Source organism: Takifugu flavidus, chromosome 5 (genome assembly GCF_003711565.1).
Source record: "Takifugu flavidus isolate HTHZ2018 chromosome 5, ASM371156v2, whole genome shotgun sequence".
Taxonomy (NCBI): domain Eukaryota; kingdom Metazoa; phylum Chordata; class Actinopteri; order Tetraodontiformes; family Tetraodontidae; genus Takifugu; species Takifugu flavidus.
This window is the reverse complement of record NC_079524.1, coordinates 15688961-15712415: the sequence shown is the minus strand read 5'-3', so window position 1 is coordinate 15712415 and position 23455 is coordinate 15688961. Positions and strand designations below refer to the sequence as shown.

At 42.0% G+C, this 23455-nt stretch overlaps 2 protein-coding genes across 3 annotated transcripts in view; one reads left to right on the top strand and one right to left on the bottom strand.

The window, feature by feature from the left end:
* The window catches only part of glt1d1 (glycosyltransferase 1 domain containing 1), a 32800-nt gene extending 14295 nt beyond the window's left edge, over positions 1 to 18505 (top strand). The window contains exons 7-12 of one of the 2 annotated variants that reach the window (XM_057033798.1): positions 709 to 807; positions 8719 to 8768; positions 10830 to 10873; positions 11302 to 11417; positions 12530 to 12628; positions 18123 to 18505. In XM_057033798.1, the coding sequence (XP_056889778.1) occupies positions 709 to 807; positions 8719 to 8768; positions 10830 to 10873; positions 11302 to 11417; positions 12530 to 12597 (377 nt within the window). In that variant the 3' untranslated portion in view covers positions 12598 to 12628; positions 18123 to 18505. Of the gene's footprint in view, positions 1 to 708; positions 808 to 8718; positions 8769 to 10829; positions 10874 to 11296; positions 11418 to 12529; positions 12629 to 18122 lie in introns of both variants that reach the window. The other variant, XM_057033797.1, reaches the window with a different exon arrangement.
* Positions 18506 to 19280: 775 nt separating this feature from the next.
* Positions 19281 to 23455, bottom strand: part of LOC130526268 (transmembrane protein 132D) — a 28103-nt gene continuing 23928 nt past the window's right edge. Inside the window, 2 exon segments of the mRNA XM_057033791.1 lie at positions 19281 to 21815; positions 22014 to 22205. Coding sequence (XP_056889771.1) covers positions 20583 to 21815; positions 22014 to 22205 — 1425 coding nt within the window. The 3' untranslated portion in view covers positions 19281 to 20582.

Here is a 23455-nt window from a genome sequence, read left to right as displayed (position 1 = left end):
TATGATGGCTTAGTCTTTCTAAAAGAAGAGTGTGTTAATAAGTGGAAAAATGTAATATTTTATTGCAGCACCAATCTTGAATTACTCCTCTATAATATCTTTATTCTTATGTGAACAAGGAAAAAAACAAACATCAAATCCCAAATCTATTACTTTTATCTGGATTCCAAATGCAGAACCGGAAAAAGATAAAGAAAATTGTGTTTTTAGCAATCGCATAAAGTTGTTCTTCCATTGTATTGTTCCTTTTAAAGCCATATTGGTAATTGTGAAAAAACAGTTAATAGAATATTTAAGAGTTCAGTTTAGGTTTTGAGATTCAAGTATTTTAAGGTTGTTCAAACAGTAAAGTTTTTTGGTTTTTTTTAAGTAAATCGGATTTGTTTTACACCAATGATCTAATGTTCTTAAACTATTTGATGTTGTCAATATTATGGCAGGTTATTTTAATCCAAGGCCCGTATTTTCCTCACTGTGATTTGTGATTATAAAGACATATTGGAGGCTGATTAGAGTGCAGCCACACTCTTTCTCTGCTAAAGTGCACAACTATGATCAGACAATTTCGCAAGGATATTAGTCACTCCTGTCTCATTTTCTTTATGACCTTGTGTGATGTATTGCTTTCATTATTTCTCAATGTGGTTGCGATGTTTATTATGCATTGGTTTGATATGCTGCCACTGACTGCGTCTGGCTTCTCTCCAGGTTTACACACCGAGCACGTGAATGACCTGCGCGTCTTCCTGCTGGTCTGTGGTCTGAGAAGGGTGAAAGACCCTTTGTACCTGGCGGATGATTTTTCAGGTAAATCTAAAAGTTTCTCACTTGAATAAAAGCAGACTTCCTTCATGCAAATTCAGCAGATGGCTCACTGAGGGGAAAAAGGCCAAATAGGGCAGGGAGGTGAGCGCATAATTCCCAAAACACATACGTCATATATGCAAATACATTACTCGTGGTTTGTTTTCCTGAAGAGATGGATTAAAAATGGAGCCAGTAAGTGGAGATTGGAGGTCACAGTGGGTGATAACTGTAGACATATAAACACACATGTAACCCAAGATTAAAGAAGAAACGTTGAGTTGATGGCAACAAACACTGCCTAGCAAGCTTCTGAGAGTAGAGAAGAGTCGCTCTAGTTATGACTGTAGCTGTAGAGTTATTAACTAGAAACTTTATCTTATTAATATTTTCCCAATTTCACATTTAAGTTTCTTTAAGTTTCGTGAAATTGGGAAAATCATAATTTAATAATGATGAAACTGAAAAATTAAATAAATGAACACACTGTGTACCTCATTCACATACTGATTGAGGGTATATTGATTTGCTTATTATTATGTTGACTCGCCATGCTGCTAAATTTACTACTTCGTCTATTCGATATTATCAGTGGTTGCAGCAATTATCGTGATTGCTGGCCTTGTAAAAGCAGTTTGATTTGGGAGGATGAATAAAAAACAAACAAAATGGAGGAAAAAAGAAGAGGAAGGCCAAACTGGACAGAAGAGCAGAGCTGCTGTTGGCACAGCTGGGGAAGGAGAACAAAGGAGTTTCATTGGGACTCGGGAGCGCCGTACCCGACAAATCAATGCGTCGTTCCCTCTCCTTTTATGCAGAAGCAGAGTGTGAGAAGCTGCAGAACACAAACTAGTGCTTCTCAAATCTTCTTATCTATTGTATATTTATATGGAGAAAATATATGTACATTATATATATACAGTATATACAGTATGTATATATGTGTTTGTCTGTGTGTGTGTGTGTGTGTGTGTGTGTGTGTGTGTGTGGAACTTGTGACATATTACACATAGGCTAGACGTTTATATGGATGCTTATATTTATTATTTATTCATTTGGATATTGGATAGAGTGTTGCAAATACAATAGAAATGTCTCATTGTTCAACATACCGTATTTTCACAACCATAAGGCGCGCCGTATTATAGGGCGCACCTTCAATTAACAGCCTATTTTAGAAATATTTTCATACACAGGGCGCACCGTGTTATAAGGCGCATAGCATAGAAACTGCGTAGTGCCTGTGGTTTCATGACGCGTTCACTAGATCGAGCTGCGCTAAAAAGAATGTCAATAAAACAGCCAGATAAGTCAGTCAAACTTTATTAATAGAATACAAACCATCGTTCTCACAACTCTATTCACTCCAAAACGAATAAACAGCTGTTTTATTATTTTTCCCGAGTGACGTAGTGTTTTCGCGTAACACAGTTCGTTTAATAACAGCGAGTTATAACAGGCAGTGCAACATTTTTATCACAAGTGGATAGTGGAGTTTAATAAATCTTCGATTTAGTGCAACATTTTTATCACGTAGTGGAAACACGTAAAATAATTAGTCTGATACTGTTGCGGTAAATCAAACGTTAGTGCAAACACAATATACGGTAACTCGAACTCTCGAAGTAGTGCAAAGCGATAGCAATAGCAATATAGCAATAGCAATATAACAACGTTGTTCAAACGGTAATTTCCATATTCACAGTATGACCAGCCTTGTTAAGTTGTAAACACACAAAAGAAACACATAAAGCTCACTTTATCAGTTCATTCCTCATCCAGGAATCCCTCGAATACTTCTTCTTCGGTGTCCGAATTGAACAGTTGTGCGAATACGGCGTCCAACATGGCCGGCTCCGTCTCGTCAAAGTCGTCATCAGGGTCGGTGTCGCTGGTGTTGTCTGGCATTTCAGTGACAATCCCTGCCTTCCTGAAAGCTCGGACCACGGTCGATGCCCAGGCGTTTACGATCCACTGGCAGATAGTGACGTATGACGCTCGGTGCCGTCTCCCCGTCTTGGTGAACGTGTGTTCGCCGTTCGTCATCCACCGGTCCCACACAGTTCGCAGTCTAGTTTTGAATGCCCCGTTGACACCAATATCTAGCGGCTGCAGTTCCTTTGTTAATCCACTTCTTGCTTTGTTTCCTCGGAAGCTCCGTTGAGTCTTCTTTACCTGGCGCAGGTCGTCTTGTTGCTTCCTCCACTTCCGCACCATTGATTCGTTCACGTTAAATTCTCTTGCCGCTGCTCTATTTCCGTGTTCAACTGCGTGACTGATAGCCTTCAGTTTGAACTCTGCGTCATAAGCGCGTCTCTTGCAAGGAGCCATTTTGGGGTCTTTACAGACAGAAATGGTTTGGGACTGAATTTACTGCTGTTACCTCGGCCACGCCTACTGACTACGGTAGCCGCGATTAACCAATATTACCGTAATCCATACAAAAGGCGCTCCGGGTTAAAAGGCGCACCGTAGATTTTTTAGAAAATTCTAGGCTTTTAGGTGCGCCTTATAGTCGTGAAAATACGGTAATTAGAAAGCTCTCCTTCCTCTCAGTTGTTCCATCATCATGGCTGGTTAAAGACACTCTTAACCCCTCCTCACTTTTTATAGCTTTTTACCTTAGGAGCTCTGATAATCCTGAGAAACTTTGTGAATACATTTTATTTAAGAAAAACAAGCAAAAAATTCTAAGAAATACCTTAAGATTCTGCGACTTTTGGTTTGTATCCTTGTAGAAACCACATGTGGTGCCTTATAAAGCATTTACATTTTAATGATCAATTTCTCTTCATCTCTATTTCCTCAGAACCTGGCTTTTATAACTTTTGTAATACAGTTTGTGTCAAATTCTAAAATTTCCTGGTTGTGCACGTTTTGCTCATTAGTGTGATCTCAACAACCTGGATTGATTATCAGTCTTCTCAGAGAGCTCCTAACTTTGCCTTAAAATTCCTCACAAAGAATCTTATGTTAAGATTGAGTGAGGATTCTGAGGGCCATTCTGAGCGAGGAGGGGACACAAATTTTAATCTTGGTGAGCAATGCCGGTGAGGATGCAGTTCTGCTAAAAGCTGCATTTGGTTGTTACAAGACGAAGAAAACAAAAAATAAATTCACTCCAAGTAATAAATGGATGGAGAAATCAACCAGCTCTATCAAGAAATGTGTAATCATGAAAATAATTTTACATCACGGTGATGGGGCAAAATCAAATTAATTGTTACGCAGCTCCAGAGTGGTTAACGTGCCTCATTCAGATTGTCATTGGTTTGCTTATTGTTACATTTACTTCCAATGCTGATAATTTTACTAATCTGTTTGATGTCAATGGTGAAGCCGTAATTACTGTAATTGCTGACCTGATTGTAAAAAAATTGCCTTTTGATTTTAGCAGAATGACCAAAAAACAAGCAAAATGAAATAGAAATAGAAGGAGAAAGGTGAAATGGCCAGAAGAGCTGTGCTGCTGTTGGCACAGCTGGCGGACGAGGAGAACAAAGGAATTGAAAGAGGAACCTTTGGTCTTGGGATCACGTCATAAGGGAAGAGGCAGGCTTGGGAGCAAGTTTTTCTTCTTGGTTGATCTTTATTGAGCATGTCGAGATCAAAAACAAAACAAAATAGTAATGCATGTTAATCATCATCTCAACAGAGATCGGTCATGTACAAAAGGCTCTCTGTTCTGCTATCTTGTCATTTTAAGATGCTCTGAGGCGTCTTAATATCCTCCTGCCATAGCAGTTTTTCACCTTAGGAGCTTTCTTAAGGCCTAGGATGCTTGGTGAATCACTTTTATCTTACCAAAGGAAAAATTAACTCTTAAAATTTGTGGAATTCTTAGAATGATGTCACTAAGAGCTAGTTTTAGTCTCAGGATTCTTTGTAAATACTGGCCCTGGAATGTATGTCCGGAGCTTCTGGGACGCTCCTTGGATCTGGCGATTGCTGTGGAAATATAGCTACAGTATTTACCTGAATTGGTGTGTATTTGCTATGCAGTGCACGGTGTGGCACAGAGGCTCTCGGTGGAAATTGAGGGTAAGGACCTTGTAGTCAAGAAGTGTTTTATTCTGAAGTGTAGTTGCAGTCAATGAAGAGAAGCTGGCATAGGAGAAAAGCGATCTCTCCTGCCGATTCCTGTCAGAACTGTAGCAGCAGCATTTTTGATCAGCAGCTTCTCAAAGAATTCATTGAGCATCTTGCTAACAATGGATTACAATAGTCAGAAGCACCACATGCATGGAGTAGTTTTACAGCATTATTCCAGGTCAGTTTGATCCCAATCATTGCAACAATAAACAAACAAAGAAGACATTCCCAGAGAGAAGTCTTACTGAAAGGTTACTTTTGCTTTCCTCACAATCTTGAGGTTATCGGAGCCGTTTTGCCCTCAGTTTGTAGTCTGCTTCATTAGGCACTGCCAACGCTAATCTAAACTCTGGCGTGGACCAAAGAGGCCACTGATGCATTATTTTGTGTGTCTGACTCTTGTTCTGGTGTAGAGCTTTATTTAGTATCTCCAAATGTTCACTGTCAAGCCGGGACTCTGATGCAGAGACTGATTCATAGCAGGGGTCGACTTTTTTGAACAAAGTCCATCATTCACGACAAAGTGAAGCAACAGACTGGCTGTTATCGAAACATCACTCCAAATGGAAAAAGAAACCACCAGAAAAGTCACTCTCAATGAGTGAAAAGGAACCTGACAATGGCAGCTTGAATAGACTTATCTGTGGCACAAAGTATCTCAAACATTGGCTTTGGTGCACAGTGGGACACAACACTCTGGCCCAGGACAAAGAGAGACACACATTATGTACACACACAGCAGGGCAATGAGGAACAGGTGGAAACAGTCACGACTCGAGAAAGACAATCAGGCAGGTGACACATTAGGGAAGGGTAAGTGACCTGAAAGGAGAAGAGAGTTGTATTTCAAAATAAAACAGGAAGTCACGAGGTGAAACCTCATTGCGGTGTGACATTCATCAGAACATTTGAACTGCGGCTGCTCAGTTTAACCTCTCCCAGCTAAACAGACTGCTGAGGCATGACTGTAAAGCAGGGGTGGGGAACCCTTTTCATATCGAGGGCCATTTCAATTTTTATAAAGTCCTCCGAGGGCCATACTATTATGAACACATACCTAGGGATGCAAAAAAGACAAAAAAAAAAAGTCTATAACCACTGTGTTACTAAGTCTCATGATTGCTGCATTTGAGTTTGAATTATTTATTTAGCACACATGCATATAAAAACACCAAAAAAATAGAATAAAATGACAAGTAAAATATGTTTTCATGATCATACAAAACAATAAAAAGAGGTGCAGAGTTGAGGCAAGAGACCCGTAAGGGCCTGTTCGAGGCCTCTACTCACAAAAACTGCAATACAACAAGATAATCAAGAAAATAAATGAAAAAGAAAGATAGACAATAATAATAACAACAACAACTAGAAAGCACTCGGAGAGCGCAGACCTCCGCCAAGCGCAACAATTCCTGGCATATTGTGGTTTCCACCATAAATATTAGTCCCACATATACTTTGACTACATATTTAGATTCCTTGACCATAAAAACATACCGTTAGCCACTGGAATCATAACAATATATGTCTTAGTTCAATAGTTATTCACGAAAAAAAATTCACGCTTTGAAACAATTTTACTTGGTCCGGCGCGAGCGCCTCAGCGGCGGCTACGAGGCGCGTTCACGAACTCTCCTTCGGCGTGAGGTTTCAGCTTCGTGGCTATTAATTCACTCACCACAAAACTTGCACGCGTAATATTCTCTCTGTCGGTACATGGTCGTGTGAAAGCTGCTTGTTGAGCCTCCAAACTCCGGCGAAGAGCGTTAATTTTATCCAAACTCATCTGTCCTTTCAACTCGTCGAGTTTAGCGTGTTTCGCTAGGCATTATTCGTCCGTGTCAATCAGTCCAGCCCACTACGTACATCACATGCTGTGTTCACTGACCCTGACCTTGACTCGGACATAACATAACCGTCTGTTTTATCACAGAAAACGGGAAAATATTTCATCTTGTTACGAAAGAAATTTCAGGATACGAAAGGCAAAAATACGCTACCGCTGCTACTCGCAGCTCGCGGAGTTTAGCGAACGGTCCCACTGTATAATTCCACATATAAAATCTAAAAATCTTATTGCGTTGCGGGCCGGTAGAAATGGTCTCGTAGGCCGTATACGGCCCGGAGGCCGGAGGTTCCCCACCCCTGCTGTAAAGCATATTGTTGTATGTATAGTTTTTGTTTACTTGATTTAGCAAGTCAGAATAGGACATCCAATACAGAGACATTTTATCTTTCTTACCTAGATTAAGCTCTTTGTTTTTAATCTTGTAATTCCCAGCTCCAACCCCACCACTGTGTGTATTACCATCCCTGTTCTGCGAGATAAAACTGCCCATATCAGCCCCCACAAGGCTGCCCATTTTTATGCATTTTTTCAGATTCGTCATGTGGTTGGAGTGAAAACCTACCTATGGACATTAATGCTATTTCTCATTTTCTTTCCCCTCAAAACAGTTTCATTGTGTTGCACCAACATCTCCAGACACTGATGTAAGCCCCAGATTTGGAAGATTTCTGAATTTATATATATATTGATTTTTGGCTTCTAATTTTCTAGTTAAGCGTTTTTCAGTGTTAATTTGTCTCTTTATAAGATTTAGGTAATAGTTGACGTCACTGTTTCAGTCTTGGCCGGTGATTGTGCACCTCTCCTAGTACGTCTAATCTGATCTGAAATCACCCGATAGTGCTGAAATTATAAAGTAAATACGCCATAAGAGCAAACAAAGTCATTACGTACAAATGAATTGTAGACTCACATCTGTGAGTCTCTTCCTCTGTTAGATGGTTGATTGATGTGTTTGATTAATGTGTCTTGATTTGTGTTTGTAATTTATTGTGCTCTCAAGCTTTCACCTCTGTCATTTAAATGCACTCACAGAAATCCACCATTAATATTTGATTTGATCATAATCAATTGTGACAACTTATATAAACAGGTTTAATGAGGCAAAGTAATAGATCGAAATTCTTACTACGTATGACATCTCAGTACATGACCCATATGCTTCTCTTACGTGACACTAGCAGCTTTTATCAACACAGTGGTTCCTGAAAGCTCTCATCTGTGACTCTGTCTGCTACAAGAACCTTGAATGGCAAGCAGCAGTCTGACTGGCACACAAGGATGACGATGGTGATGAGGCATAGGCATAAATTAGTCAGTATGCATGCTTTTATCTTATTTTATACACAAATTGCCAATGAATCAGAGTCATAAACAGCAAACATATAGTGTGTATATGTAGAAGGTCCCCCAGAAAGCATGACCTACCTGGATTATCTGATGGTCTGCATCATCACAGCACAAAAATACAATAGTAAGAACTCAGGGGCACAAGACTAATGTCACCTCCATACTAAGTGTGGTTGTTACTAGATGGAATAATAGTGCTTCCTGCTTTTGTAATTGCATTTCTCTACCCTACCAACAGGGTTATGTGCATGTTGATGTGTCATCATTAATTAGGAATGAGCCTTCAGACTCATGGGAGCTGGAGATGATTGAAAATTTATGGAAACGTGCAATAAAAAGGTTGGCCCTACAAATCCAGCCGATGTGGTCAGATTACTGCTGTGCCAATTATGCTCTTCCAGGAGATAAGGCTGGCTTCCATTCACATGCGCCCAGTGGAGTCACATTACTGGTTTCTTTGTAAAGGATTTTTATTTTTTCAGACTAATAGAGCACACTCATGGCAGCACTAAGGGACAGTAATGTTCCATCCAGGTATCAGAGACAGATGAGTGTCTTTCTTGCATCCAAACTGCTTAAAATGTTTCAGAAGCTTCTTTAGTATTTGTATTTATTTATTTCAGAGTGGCATTGTGACGATCCACTGAATGTGCTGATTATCATTGGGCCTAAGGTAAGTGGCGACACAATGATTTCTTTACCTGACAAGTTTGTTGAAGTATGGATGTCAAACTCACACTAGTTTCAGTCATCAATACTTGGAGGAAATGGCCGATGAGAGCCAGATCAGTCCCGCTCAAGTCTCGAAGCTGCTAAGCCAGGAGGTCATTTACTACAGATAGGCCTTTGACGAGTGACCTGTGCAGAGCTGCCTCCCTTTAATGCCCAGGGTTGCTCATATAATGCCACATGTTGCACTAAAAAGCTGCTCACTGCTTCTGATTCACATTTCAGTACCTGCAGACTCATGTCAAGCCAGACAAATATGGGGGGGAAAAGCAGCACAACTGGAAGGCTGTTATGATTTGTGGTCTTCATAATTCCAGCAGTCAGCCAGACAATCAGCTCAGGGGTTTGATTAAGAGTAGAGTCGTATTGATCCGAACCCTTGCTAATTCACTTGTAGCTGCTGACTCAGATGGAGTGGAAGAACCCTACTGTGCTTTTTACAAAATGTAAATGAACCCCAGTTGAAATTACTGTTGCTTGTTTGACTTTATTAACAGCATCAATATTTTTCATGATATTTTTCACTGGATGGATGGATGGATGGATGGGTGGGTGGGTGGATGGATGGATGGGTGGATCTGTGAAAGGGTGTGTGCCCCTTGTTTAGAGCTTTAAACTGATGTGCAAAATAAGATGTTTGTCATTATTGTGTTGAAAAATGTATCACATTTAAAAGAATATAAGAAAGTAAAAACTTTGTAGCCATGTAAGCAGAAGTTCAGCACCTGTAAACATTTCCAGCTCACCTTCATGTTACAAAGAAAATACCTCTCAGATGAAATTACACCAGGACATCATCAGTCATTGGGAGCATTACAAAGTCTTTTTAATCTGCATAAACATAAATAACAATGAAATGTGAACTTCCCTGCTTACCTCTTTAATCACATTCAACAGCAGCCTACACATGTTCCTCTTTTTCCAGTCATTCATTGATGTTCTCTCCTCTTCCCTCTGATTTGCTTTGAAATGACATCAGTACGCAGTATTTTAGCTTCAAACACTGGTGTCAGGCACAAGGTATGTTCTGCTTTAGTTCTTTCTCAGAAACAACACAATTAGACACGGCCAGGGGCTTCTCCGTGGCATCACCGCTGCTGTCCCTCTCTGTTCTGCTTTCTTCTTGTTTGATGCTTCGTTGGAAGAAGAGATGAATGTTTCAGTTCTCTGATTTACACTTTATCTGCAAAACACAAATGCGTGTTTTAGTTTTAGAGCTAGTTTTGCCATTAGAGTTGCCCTTGATGATCGCTGCTTTAATGCTATTACACGTGTAGAGGTCATGTCATCTTAAGCCAATTCACTCAGAAGTAACGAGCTCTCTGAGTCCACAGCGTGAATTCAGGTCAGTTTGTTAGTGATGACATTTCTCGCTTCACTGCATCGTGTTGCGTATGATTATGGAATAAAAATAAATCAGATGGAGATGAAGAGAATATGTGTGAGTGATCTCAGTCATTCATGTGGAAGAACTGAAGCAGCATCTGCCTGCAGGATGTTTGTGGTTGCGCCTGTCCGGATAAATAAGTGTGTGTTTTAACACCGCATTTAAATGATTTGTGTTTGTTGAAACTTTTCCGCTGTCATGATCTGCCCCCTGCTGCTCTGACAATCTGTTAAATCCCACATGACAGCAGGGAACAAAGAGCTCAGTTTTAGATTCTTGGATTTACATTGATATATACGCAAGCTCATTATAGCAGATGCCATTAAACATTTTAGTCGGTTCTAGACTAGAAAAATAGAGATGGAGTAGGAGCTTGCTTCATGCTGCCTTTGACCTAAATTGCTCCGCTTTGACGTTCACTGTGCGCAGGCTAATGCACACAAATCCCACATTGCAATTAATCTGATTGGCCACCCACCACACCCTGACCCAAATCTCTGGAAATGCAGGATTTTCTGAGAATGATTTGCCCACGATAAATTATTGCTTGTGTCATTGTTTGCTGCAGGGTCCTCACAAACGCAAACATGTTTTTTTTAATGTATTGTTCTCTCGTAGGTTGATCCCGTTTTTACTGTGGAAGTTGAAGATGTTGTCCACAGGTAAACATTTCCCTTTCAGATTGTCATCAGAGTGTTTAACAGTAGAACCTGTGTGATTTTAGTGTTTGGGTCCAGTGCAGGAGGAGCCTGAAAGAAGGTTTTTTAAGCAAATGTGGCTCAGATTTAGCCATGATGTGATGTGAGCAGAATGAAACGCTCAGAGGATTTTTTTTCTGTCCTCCTACTCCAAGGTCTTAGCTGATCTTAGGCCTTTTTTTGCCAAAGGCTTTCCTCACCACAAAGGTCTTCGTGACAAAAAGCTGCCGTGTCTGTTTAGCTCTCCTACCTGCCTCGTCTTTCTGTGCATGTTGCACGTAGTGCAGCCATGTTTGCTGCCCTGAGCTTGTCGCTGCCCTTTAGCATCAGTCATGCCTGCGTGAACCCTGAGTCACCCAAAACTGGGCTCTGATGGTGCTTCTTCAGAACAGCTGGGATCTCCGTGGCCCTGGAGAGAAGCCAACAGGAGCTACACGCGGCCATGAAAAGGTGCTTCGCTGTGGTCAACAGTTCTGTCTCAGAGGGCATGTCAGCAGCCATTTTGGAGGTAAACATCTTTAGACCTCATGGGTAACAGCTCGGCAGTATGGGGCAGCCACAGAGGTGCAGAATAATGTGATTTGAGTAACTGTGTAAATATTTACAGCCATCCTTATCGGACTGGTTCCGTCTGGGGTACAACGTTATCCGTCTGCTCCAGGGACAATTGGCCAAATTAATTATGCGACATAAATCTTCCAATTTCTTCACGAGACGAACCTGAAGACCCACTAATCTATTTTAAAAGCAGTGGAGGTGGACAACTCACAGCAGGATTATAGTCTGAAGAGCGTGTTGAAGAAACCTGCTGACAGTTAGCTGCTCGGCCGCTAACGTGACACATGGACAACTCGCTTGCTAATAATTCATACGTGCATATACAGAACAAGAATACACAAACCATTTAGAAACCTGTCAACAATGAAATAGTCCTTATTTATCTACATGAACTAAAACAATATTTTGGATCACCACCTTTGGCTCTGCAGTTTCTAGCTCTTCTCAGATTACACTTTTGTGGAATCAATATATCACAGATCAGGTCGGGTTTTAACTTTGAATCGTTCAGTCCATCATCTTTCCTTCTCAGTGAGCAGCAGCTCCTCACTGTTCATTCAACAGGAATGAGGAAATTCCAACCCAATTCATGCTTGGCCAACAACTCTGATAGTCAGAAAATAATCAAAAATAACACCACCACTAAAAGTTTATCAGTCAAAAACGCTACTTCTAAATTTGAAAATTCACAGTTAACAAAAATAATCACTATATTCAAACATTAAAATATCATTTCCATTAAAGTGTGTGCTCATACTGGTGAATTAATATTACAGAAGCACAAAAAAGGTTTTCTCTTAATTAGAAATGCTGTTAATATTATAATAATAAGGCAGCGGCAACATCAACACCCACTGGGTGGTGGTCTAATAAACACATGTTTACACTCTAAAACATATATGTGGATATGATATACCTTGAGAAACACGCTTGCATTCATTTTCCTGTTTTCTATTTCAGGCAGTGTGTTTGTTTTTTTCCTTTGGTTTGCAGAATTTGTCATCAGTAATTTTCCTCGTGAATTTCAGAGAGTTTATGTAATAATTCTTGCTGCTCTGACAGGCCATGGATCTTGGCGTGCCTGTGCTGGCCAGGAATATTCCAGGAAATGCCTCCATAGTGCAACATGAGTTCAATGGCCTCCTGTACTCTTCACCTCAGGTACACTTATTCTAATAAGCTTTCTTAAGCATCAAGACCAGCTCTGGTGAAGGGCTACATAGACCGTATGCAGTAATTACTGTAGCTAGTGACTATCGTTGTCACCTCGGCTGAGCTCTCTGTCCCTATGGAGGCTGTCTTGCCTTAAGCCCATGTTCACATGAACCTGGAAACGCTGTACACCAGGGCCAAACCGGTGGGATGTGCTCACCCCCACCCTGATCTGTAGACGGCACTGAATAAAGCCATTAAGCATATGAACACGGGAAGGGGTTTAATGTCGACAGTGTGTCTCAATCAGGAGTGAGAACTGCCAATAAAGTGACACGTTTGCATTATTGATAGTAATCAGTGTGCACCTTATATTATTCAGGCTGTGCTATAGGTTGAGGTTAGCTGGTCGGAGCGTTTTAACAGTTAATAATGTCCTCACAGAAGGGTTTGTTTTCTCATTTTAAACACGCCCTGTTTCAATGTATTTTAACAGTTTTAGGTGATTTGTTAACTTTAATGTTTGTCCAAAGTCTTAAGAAAAAAGGTTTATAACAAACCTGGTATTTTCGGTGTAATTATAATCTTTTAAGAAATGGAATCCGGTTCTAAGAAGGCGGTGATAGCAGAGAAGCTGCCTGGCAACTTCCAATTTTAATGAATCGTTTTAAAATGTGGAGTACTGTCCCGAACTCAAACCTAACTCAAACCCTGTCTTGTTTATATCTTGAGGAAGCTTAAACTTTTGCTCTTCTAATCTGCAGTCATTCATCTCCCGCTTCTAACGTTACCTGCGCTGTGCTGCAGGATTTCTTTTTATTTTAGGCTCCATTCAGCAAAATAGGTCTCACGATGTCTTCCTTCATTGTTATGCAGATGACACACTGATATATCCTCCTTCCCTGAGATCTGAGGAGTCTGGCTGATATTAGAAACTGTCTCAGGGACATCAACTGTAGTGTGACAGAAAACTTTCTCCTGTTAAATCACTCATACTCTTGCATTTCCAAACCATCCTCAATTGTACAGTTTTACAGACGCCAAATCCTTCTGCAGGAGTTTTTTTTTTTACTGCACTCTCACAATGAGCACATTTGTGTGTCAAATATGCATCAAATATTCTGAAATGTGACCGTCTCTAGGCTTAATTACCTCATTAGCCCCATATTGCTCTTCCCCACCTCTAGCTGGTTTAAAACGCAGCACATCGGCTTCTTCCAGGTTTAATTTCACACCACTGGCTTCACATGAATAAAGCGTCGATTTCAAGATTTTACGATCACGTTTAAAGCTTGGATATGTTTTCCTCTAAATGATACCTCCAAACTGTTGATCTTGTATGAGGCAGAGCAGTCTAGGAGATGGGCTGAAGGCAAATGATGGACAGGAGGACATTGGACATGAGAAATGGTTAACATTTCTTCCTAAAGCCATTTTACACACTTGTTTGTGTGTGACGTCTCCTTCCTCCCATTTTCTCTCATGATCTTGTTGCTACGGTTGATATTACTGGTTTACTGTGTATGCCTGGAATTCTATGTATTGTCATTGTTTTATGAGTTCTACGTGCTGTTCTCATCAAAGCGGTGTGAATACCCTGTTTATAAAGGTGTGTTTATTATCATGATTTAGTGATTAGTAGCAGTAGTAGTACCGTATTTTCACGACTATAAGGCGCACCTAAAAGCCTAGAATTTTCTAAAAATCTACGGTGCGCCTTTTAACCCGGAGCGCCTTTTGTATGGATTACGGTAATATTGGTTAATCGCGGCTACCGTAGTCAGTAGGCGTGGCCGAGGTAACAGCAGTAAATTCAGTCCCAAACCATTTCTGTCTGTAAAGACCCCAAAATGGCTCCTTGCAGGAGACGCACTTTTGACGCAGAGTTCAAACTGAAGACTATCAGTCACGCAGTTGAACACGGAAATAGAGCAGCGGCAAGAGAATTTAACGTGAACGAATCAATGGTGCGGAAGTGGAGGAAGCAACAAGACGACCTGCGCCAGGTAAAGAAGACTCAACGGAGCTTCCGAGGAAACAAAGCAAGAAGTGGATTAACAAAGGACTCCAGCCGCTAAATATTGGTGTCAACGGGGCATTCAAAACTAGACTGCGAACTGCGTGGGAGCGGTAGATGACGAACGGCGAACACACGTTCACCAAGACGGGGAGACGGCGCCGAGCGTCATACGTCACTATCTGCCAGTGGATCGTAAATGCCTGGGCATCGACCGTGGTCCGAGCTTTCGGGAAGGCAGGGATTGTCACTGAAATGCCGGACAACACCAGCGACACCGACCCTGATGACGACTTTGACGAGACGGAGCCAGCCATGTTGGACACCGTATTCGCACAACTGTTCAATTCGGACACCGAAGAAGAAGAATTCGAGGGATTCCTGGATGAGGAATGAACTGATAAAGTGATCTTTCGTGTTTCTTTTGTGTGTTTACAACTTAACAAGGCTGGTCATACTGTGAATATGGAAATTACCGTTTGAACAACGTTGTTATATTGCTATTGTTATATTGCTATTGCTATCGCTTTGCACTACTTCGAGAGTTCGAGTTACCGTATATTGTGTTTGCACTAACGTTTGATTTACCGCAACGGTACTATGTGATAAAAATGTTGCACTAAATCGAAGATTTATTAAACTCCACTATCCACTTGTGATAAAAATGTTGCACTGCCTGTTATAACTCGCTGTTATTAAACGAACTGTGTTACGCGAAAACACTACGTCACTCGGGAAAAATAATACAACAGCTGTTTATTCGTTTTGGGAGTGAATAGAGTTGTTAGAACGACGGTTTGTATTCTATTAATAAAGTTTGACTGACTTATCTGGCTGTTTTATTGACATTCCTTTTAGCGCAGCTCGATCTAGTGAACGCGTCATGAAACCACAGGCACTACGCAGTTTCTATGCTATGCGCCTTATAACACGGTGCGCCCTGTGTATGAAAATATTTCTAAAATAGGCTGTTAATTGAAGGTGCGCCCTATAATACGGCGCGCCTTATGGTTGTGAAAATACGGTAAATAAAATGCATTGACTGACTGCATTGAAGCACTTAAATATGCAAAGTTAGTAGTATAACAATCCATAATTACAGTGGGACCTCTACTTACGAATGTCCCTACATGCGAAATTTTCAGGTTACGAAGCGTCTCAACGGGAAAATATTTCCTCTTGTTACGAAAGAAATTTCAGGATACGAAGGTCAAAAATACGCTACCGCTGCTACTCGCAGCTCGCGGAGTTTAGCCAACGCAAACCTAGCATATTCCTGTAATCCCATTGGCTAGGAGGGACGTCAATCTGTACAGGTTTGTGTGTATCCCAGCGTCGTCTTCGTTTAACTTTTATTTATTGTGGGCGTTTGTATATTTGTCCATTCGTTCGGTGCTAGTAATGACGGCTAATGTAAGATTAGCCTGTAATAAAGTTAATTTTGTTCCTGGAGAAGCCTTGCACTAAATTCCAAAATTTATTGTGCGGTAATCTAATTGTAACATATATTTGTTGCATGTTTTGATGCATTTTTATGATTTATAAAAAAAAATTATGTCCGAATTTTTGGGGGTTTGGAACGGATTCGTGCATTTATATGGAAAACGCGTCTCTACTTACGTAATTTTCAGGTTACTAAACAACTTCTGGAACGAATTAAATTCGTAAGTAGAGGTCCCACTGTAGTTAAATTGTGTCTAAACTGTGGGGTGAAAGTTTAAAATAACTGAAATTAGAAATAGGGAAGAATGGAGCGGGAGATCGACAGGCGGATCGGTGAGGCATCCGCAGTAATGCGGACTCTGCACCGGTCCGTAGTGGTGAAGAGAGAGCTTCGCCTTTCGGCTCAGCTCTCGATTTACCGGTCGATCTTCGTTCCTACCCTCAGCTATGGTCATGAGCTTTGGGTAATGACCGAAAGAACAAGATCACGGGTACAAGCGGCCGAAATGAGCTTCCTCCGTAGGGTGGTTGGGCTCTCCCTTAGAGATAGGGTGAGAAGCTCTGCCATCCGGGAGGAGCTCGGAGTAAAGTCGCTGCTCCTCCGCGTTGAGAGGAGCCAGATGAGGTGGCTTGGGCATCTAGTTAGGATGCCCCCTGGACGCCTCCCTGGTGAGGTGTTCAGGGCATGTCCCTCCGGTAGGAGACCCCCGGGAAGACCCAGGACACGTTGGAGAGACTATGTCTCTCGACTGGTCTGGGAACGCCTGGGGATCCCCCCGGATGAGCTGGAAGAAGTAGCTGGGGAGAGGGAAGTTTGGGCTTCTCTCCTTAGGCTGCTGCCCCCGCGACCCGACCCCGGATAAGCGGTAGAGGATGGATGGATGGATGGATGAAATTAGAAATACTAAATTACAAGTGTTCCAAATTGTAACCAAGCAGCTTTTTGAGTGCACTTTAAGGCAGTACTCCAAAACCTTGAAGTATGAATGCATCCCAGCGTGCAGGGAAGCACACCCACACACTAATTGTAACTCAGTGAGATGTTTGATGAGGTCTGATGTGAGAGGAGACCAACATATGTTAAGGTCATGACAGAGCTTGAGCACAAGACACCATGCAGTAGCGTGATGTTGTTGTGGTAACAAAGATAAGTCCTCTCTCACACGTGCTGGGCTAAGCTGCCAGGAGGAAGCTCTCACAGATGGTTGTGACAACTTGGACTGGATATACACCACCCGCTGCCAACACCAACAGGCCACAAGTGCCTGCCTTTTAGCCAAAATCTTCCCCAGGCGCTTTATAATTTTTGGAAAAACATGCACGCAATCCCTCTTTTTCTGATTGAGCGATGTTTTCCGAGGTTGTAATTATTCCATGAGGGATGATGTCAGCTGGACACACGTCAGAAGAACAAACAGACACGCACTCAAAAGAACTGACGCTTTCTTCCTGAGTGTAATTTGCATATGGAAGTGATTCTAAATGCATTGTGCATAAGTTAAGCCTTAATCTCTACTGCTGAAGGTTTGAACTGCGACACAGCTACACAAAAGAGCAGTTTCTTAGCAAGTATCTCTTGAGACATAATCACTCGAATGAAGAGAAGCTCAGTGAATTTGCCTGCTGACTCATTCTGACTAAACATGACCTTGAGCTCTCTACTGCAGAAGTACTCTCATTGTTGCCGTGTAGATGTTTAACATTACAGCAGCTGTTATGCTCATATCCTTCAAGTGGGGTGGAATCATTTTCTTGTTTTGTCATTTGCCATAAGTATATAGTTGGCTATTATGAACACTTAGAAAGGCCTGTTGGACAGCTATATCTGAATGTGGAGCCAGAAATATATTTTTCTTTTGGCAATGCACGCACTTTTTTGAAGTATTTACTAATCAGAGCACAGGCTTTTTTATCTGAGTTCTGCTTTCACGCTGTGGGTTTTTCTTTTATGTTCAAAAACGCATCTCCAGGCAACTTCAATAGCGAGCTTTAAATGGCATTTGGCAGTGAATGAGACACATATTTTGCCTTTCTCCCCATCAGGAATTTGTGCATCAATCTCAGAGGCTGGTGTCAGACCGCGAGCTGAGAGAGAGGCTGGTGAGGAACGGTAAGCTTTATGTGGAGGAGCATCACAATCTGAAAAGGGAGAGAGAGACCTACCAACAGCTGGTGGACACTCTGCTCACAGAGTAACGCCACAGTCTTCAGAACCTGTCTGTTAATTTCCTCAGGAAGCTTAGCAACAGAGGGACGCAACCCTCGTTTTTACCTTTTGCTGATTGCTGTGTTCTTTTCTGTGAAAACAAAACTGCGGAGCTCTTTGAACCAAAGACCTGTCGCGGAAACATCTTTGTGTAGATGATGTATCAAATGCTGACGATGGTGACATTGTGATAAATAAAGTGCGACGATGTTGTAAATGATCATGTCCGGTGCTTCATTCATTCTAAAGAGGATGACACAGTGTTACCGACTATTGATTGCTGAAGGAGGGATGCATCTCTAGGATGATCCTGAAGCATCGACTGGAAATGGGTTCAGTAGAACTCGACGGTACAATGGAGCCACGCTGTTGCTAAGACAACTGAAGAAGTTCAACTATTTATTTTCTTTACTCTGTAGACATTTCATTCACATTTATTTTTAATATGGTGCAACGGCTGAGCTGAACTAAATCAAAATTCTGGCAGCAACACTTGTTTAAAGGGGGGCACGGAAGGTTTCCTAATTTGCTCTCGCAACAGTAAATTTGGCATAGTGAGTAGTCTCCCAAAGGTTTTGCACACTGTAACACTATTTGAAATCTGACATGACCCATAGTACAGGAGGGCACAAATATATTAGCTGGATTCTACTCTCTACTGTGCAGATATCATATAATTGGGGGGGGTTTCTAAAGTTTGTAGAGTTTCGCTCTTATACATTGGAACTAGACAACATTTCAGACCTCTGATTGGGCTCCTCAGGATAATCTGCCAGATCAGCAGCTGGAGCCAACTTTAAAGTTTCAATTTGACTGGTGATGCTTTCTGTCTCACTTTATAGGGGAAGCGCATGGATTTATGGTGGGCTGCATGCTACATTGATGCTTTCAGCATCTCAGGGTGCACGCTGGCTACAGGATCTGCAGTTCCTCTGCTGTTGGAATACATTTACAACAATGCATTATCTTCATTTAACTTGTAAAATAACACAAAATCAAAGTTGCAAAACTTGCTTTATTCAATACCAACTTGGTTAAAATACACAACTGAAAAAAAAACTGAAAATAAGATGATGCATAAAACCAGAGTGGGAACCAAATGCCTTTGTACAAATTGTGGACAGCAGCAACCTTCCTGACTTCACGCTGTAAAGCTAAAATGCCATGATGTTGTACAGTGACAAAGCATAAAAATGCAACTTCATTATTAGCATGAAATATCTACCGAAAGAAAAAATGCTTCTTTTCAATTCCAGATCTCTAAAACTCTGCAGCGCTCAGCAAAACAGAGGAGTTTAATTCCAGTTGTTGGTTTTGCGGCAAACTTTCCCCTTGATAATAGTGCTTTTATATAAACGGACTGAATGAACAAAGGCATTATCGTAGTTCAATATAAACAAATCAAAACCATCATTTACAATGACATTGTCAAAAATAGTAGAATAGAAAAAAATATATATACTGGAATAATGTTAAATCAAAGCCACAGGAATGGAGGATTGCACCAGTGAAACCAGTCAACCAGTATTTGCAAATGCTGGTGGCAGCCAAAATCAATGTACTGGTCACCAAGAACTGGAAACCGCTTTCTTCCCGAGCCCGCTATTTCTATCGCATCAAATAACCAGGTCAAAGTCCAGTGTGTAAGATTTTGAGCATCAAGCACATAATAAGAAGAGACTCCTCAACACACGCGATGTCCAGGGTTGGAGACTGTGGGAGGATGCTGGAGTACATGGATAAAATCCACGCAGGCATGGGGAGAACATGCCCCAGAGACGGAACTCACGAAACTCCTCAATGGATTCATGAAAATCCCACACACTGAACTTTCAAATTAAGTCAGAAATAATTAATCTGCAAAATGCATTTGACATAACTTTATTTGTGGGATGACTTTCTTCTTTGCTAAAATAAAGTGTCAAAAGGGTTTTACAGTGGTCTACCGAACATGGAGCTCTTTCAGTACATCTGTGATAAAACTCAAGGTTTGTGTTTAATATAAGGTTGTTTTTGCAGCGCGTGAGAGCGAATGTTTAGAAAAGGTCACGTCCACATGCAGCATTTACACGTTGCGACTTTAACCGCTAACTAATAGTTCATCTTTTCGGCCTCTTGAAACGTAACGATGCACAACTACACATGTGAACAATAATTTACTGTACATGTACACGTAAAAGGCCTTGGTGGGTACTGAAATGTACAGAGATTGGGAAGTCTTGTAGACAGGTGTGGAAGGTCAGCATAGGCATTGAGGTGATCAAAGCCACATCTAATGAACTGTACATGATTTTGTATTACAAATTTCCCTCCAGCTCTGCAATGCTCATCTGGGGCTCTTCCTCACAACCGTCTGTTTTCCCTACCCAGTGGATGCCGTGGCCGTTCTCCCTGGGTATGACGTGAGGTGAATGCTGGCGTTCCAGTGTGGAAAAGGTGGTGAACTGCACCCTCTTTCTCCTGCTGGTGGGTGAGTGGAGGGACTCGGTGTGCGTGGGCTTGTTTCTGAGTGAACCCACACAGCTGAGAGGGGAGTCTGTGACAGAGGCTAGGCAACTGGGCCTTCTGGACAATGAGGCCGTCTGATCACACTCAATGTCTATGACAGTGGTGGTAGTCTGTGCATCTTGCTGGATGGGGCTGCCTGGCACGCTCATCACCAGCTCAGCATCTGTGCCAAGCCATACCCAGTCATGTCTGTGGCCTGGAGGGTCCTGGACATGTGATGGAGGCTTCTTGTGCCTGAACTTGACAACATATGAAATACAGTTTACCAGGAAAACCAGGATTGCCAGGCAAAACACCCCCAACAGTGCATACATCCCAATTTCCAAGTCCGTTAGAGGCCTGTTAGCCAGCAGTTCTTCGCCGCCGATTTCTTCCTCGGTCTTCTGTCCAGGCGTCTCCACTTTAATTGGGAAGTTGTTGTAGTTCACCAGATTTCCAGGGGCCTTGACAGTACTAGTATAACTGCTCATGTCCTCCTCTATCCTGTTGTCTGAGCCATATGCTTTGCTGCTATCACTGGGACTGTTCATCATGCTAATGTTCATGCTGGTGTTTTTACCCACTCCACCAAGGCTACCGCTGGTTATGAAGGTTCGCTCTGTTGATTTGATGGTGGTTGTTATCTTCTGCATGGCACTCTCCTCTCTGTCTGGCGGATCTTGGGATGGCCTCCTTTGCTTCCTCTTTCCATCCACCTCATTGTCGTTATTGCTCTTAGTGTTGTTAGTGTTGCTTCCTGGCCGCCGACTGTTCACCTGGAACTTGACTTTAAGACTTCCATTGCCTACGGCGATGGTGCTTTTGCGTTTTGATTTCTGGCAGGCCTCACAGATCGCCATTTCGAGCCTTACTAGGACTCCCTCGCCTTCGCCCTCTGCCACGACAGTTGGAGGCTTGTCCTGCACTGACACCACCCCTTGATCCAGAGATGTGACCGCCAGTCGGTAGGATGTTGGATCATAAACATCAAGAGGCGTCTGACTGCCATCGCTGAACTGCAGCCAGGCACTGACCAAGGCCTCCTGGAAGAATTGACACAAGGAAAACTGTGGTTACAGTTTCTAAATCTGAGGTCAACGGTTAAAGTTTTGTGTAAATATTTAAAGAGCAGCATATTTATTGGATAAGGTTTAAGTTTAGTACATTTGGGAACATGGTAGAAATCCTCAGCCACAACCTTTAATGTGCAGGGTGTAGTTTGAAACATGCATAACGGTCACCTCTTTGGGGTTCTGTAGAATCTCCTCTGTGGTTGTTGTGGCCAGAATTGCCCTGTTGCTCCCAGGACTGAGCTGTAAGGTCAGCGAGAGGCCTGTGACCAACTGAACCCCCATTTCTGTGATGGTCACTTTCTCATCTGTGACTTTGATAGTTTTCTTAGCCAAGATCACATCAGACAGTGGAGAAAACACCTGTCATGGGACAACACATGACACAGCTTTGTTTAACAGTACAAGTTAACAATATGTGTTTGTGTCATATTAACTATCTAATATAAATAAATATTGGGGGGTAACAAAAGTATATAGATTGTGGACAGTGTTGACCATTTCGTACTTATGCAGAAATCCTGCCTCGGGAATACATCAATGTCCTTGGGCCAGAAAAATGCACAGGCTTGAGTCATGTTCGGCATTTAGCATAAAATGTTGGCCAAAGCAAATATGCAAATTGATTCTAGGACCCAAACCAGATAACGAGGCCCACTGTCGGTTCTGGTGCCGGAGAAAACGTTGCCACTGTGGGTTGAAGAAGGAAAGGATGAGGGTGTGCAAGTAGAGAGAGAGAAGAGGAAAGGAAAGATTCTCGGACTGAGTTTAGGGAATCATGGGACTATGACAGGAAAAGCTGGACATGATAGGATGTAAAGAAGGAAGGTGGATATTCGGTGAGTCCAGGCCAGCAAGGATATAAGTTGGGTTTTAAGTTTTCGTCCCACCGAGGGACTCCATCTATCACGATAGAACCATTATTGTTCCACGCCATCTATCATAGAGTCATTGGGAAGATAAAGGGAGTAGGAACTGTAAGGAGTGTTCTAGAGGTAAAGAGAGTGTCAGAGTGGTGAGTATGGAGCTGAGAAATGAAGGTGTTATGTTCAGTCTTACTGCAAAGGAGTGGTAAGTAAAAAAGGAGCTATAGAGGATGTAGAACTGTGGTGGGGAGGATGACCCTGGTTGTGAAGAAGATGAAGAGGACAGAGCAGAGGATGGAGTGGTGGAAGCTGGAAAAAGAAAGTGGTTTTCAAGGAGGAGATGAGACAGGCTCTGGATGGTGGAGAGGTGCTTCCAATGTCTGGAGTACAACAACTAATGTGATCAGGGAGACAAGCAGGAGAGTACTCAGCGTGTCTTCTGAAAAGAAAGTAGCTAAGGAGAGGCCACAAAGGCCAAACAATGACTTGGATGCTAGGGTAGACAATAAGGAGGGAGAGACTTATTTTTACAGGTCGGTGAGGCAGAGCGATAGATACATGAAAGATGTGCAGCAGGTTAGGGTGATTAAGGATAGATATAGGGATGTTTCACAAGAGCTTAGATGTATGAGGGCTGTAAGAGTGGTGAGGTGTGTCAGTAGGTAGGACAGAGGAGCTCAGAGGTAGGACAGCACCAAGGATCAGCTCGGAGCTCACTTAGTCACTATAGTGATGGACAGGTTGACA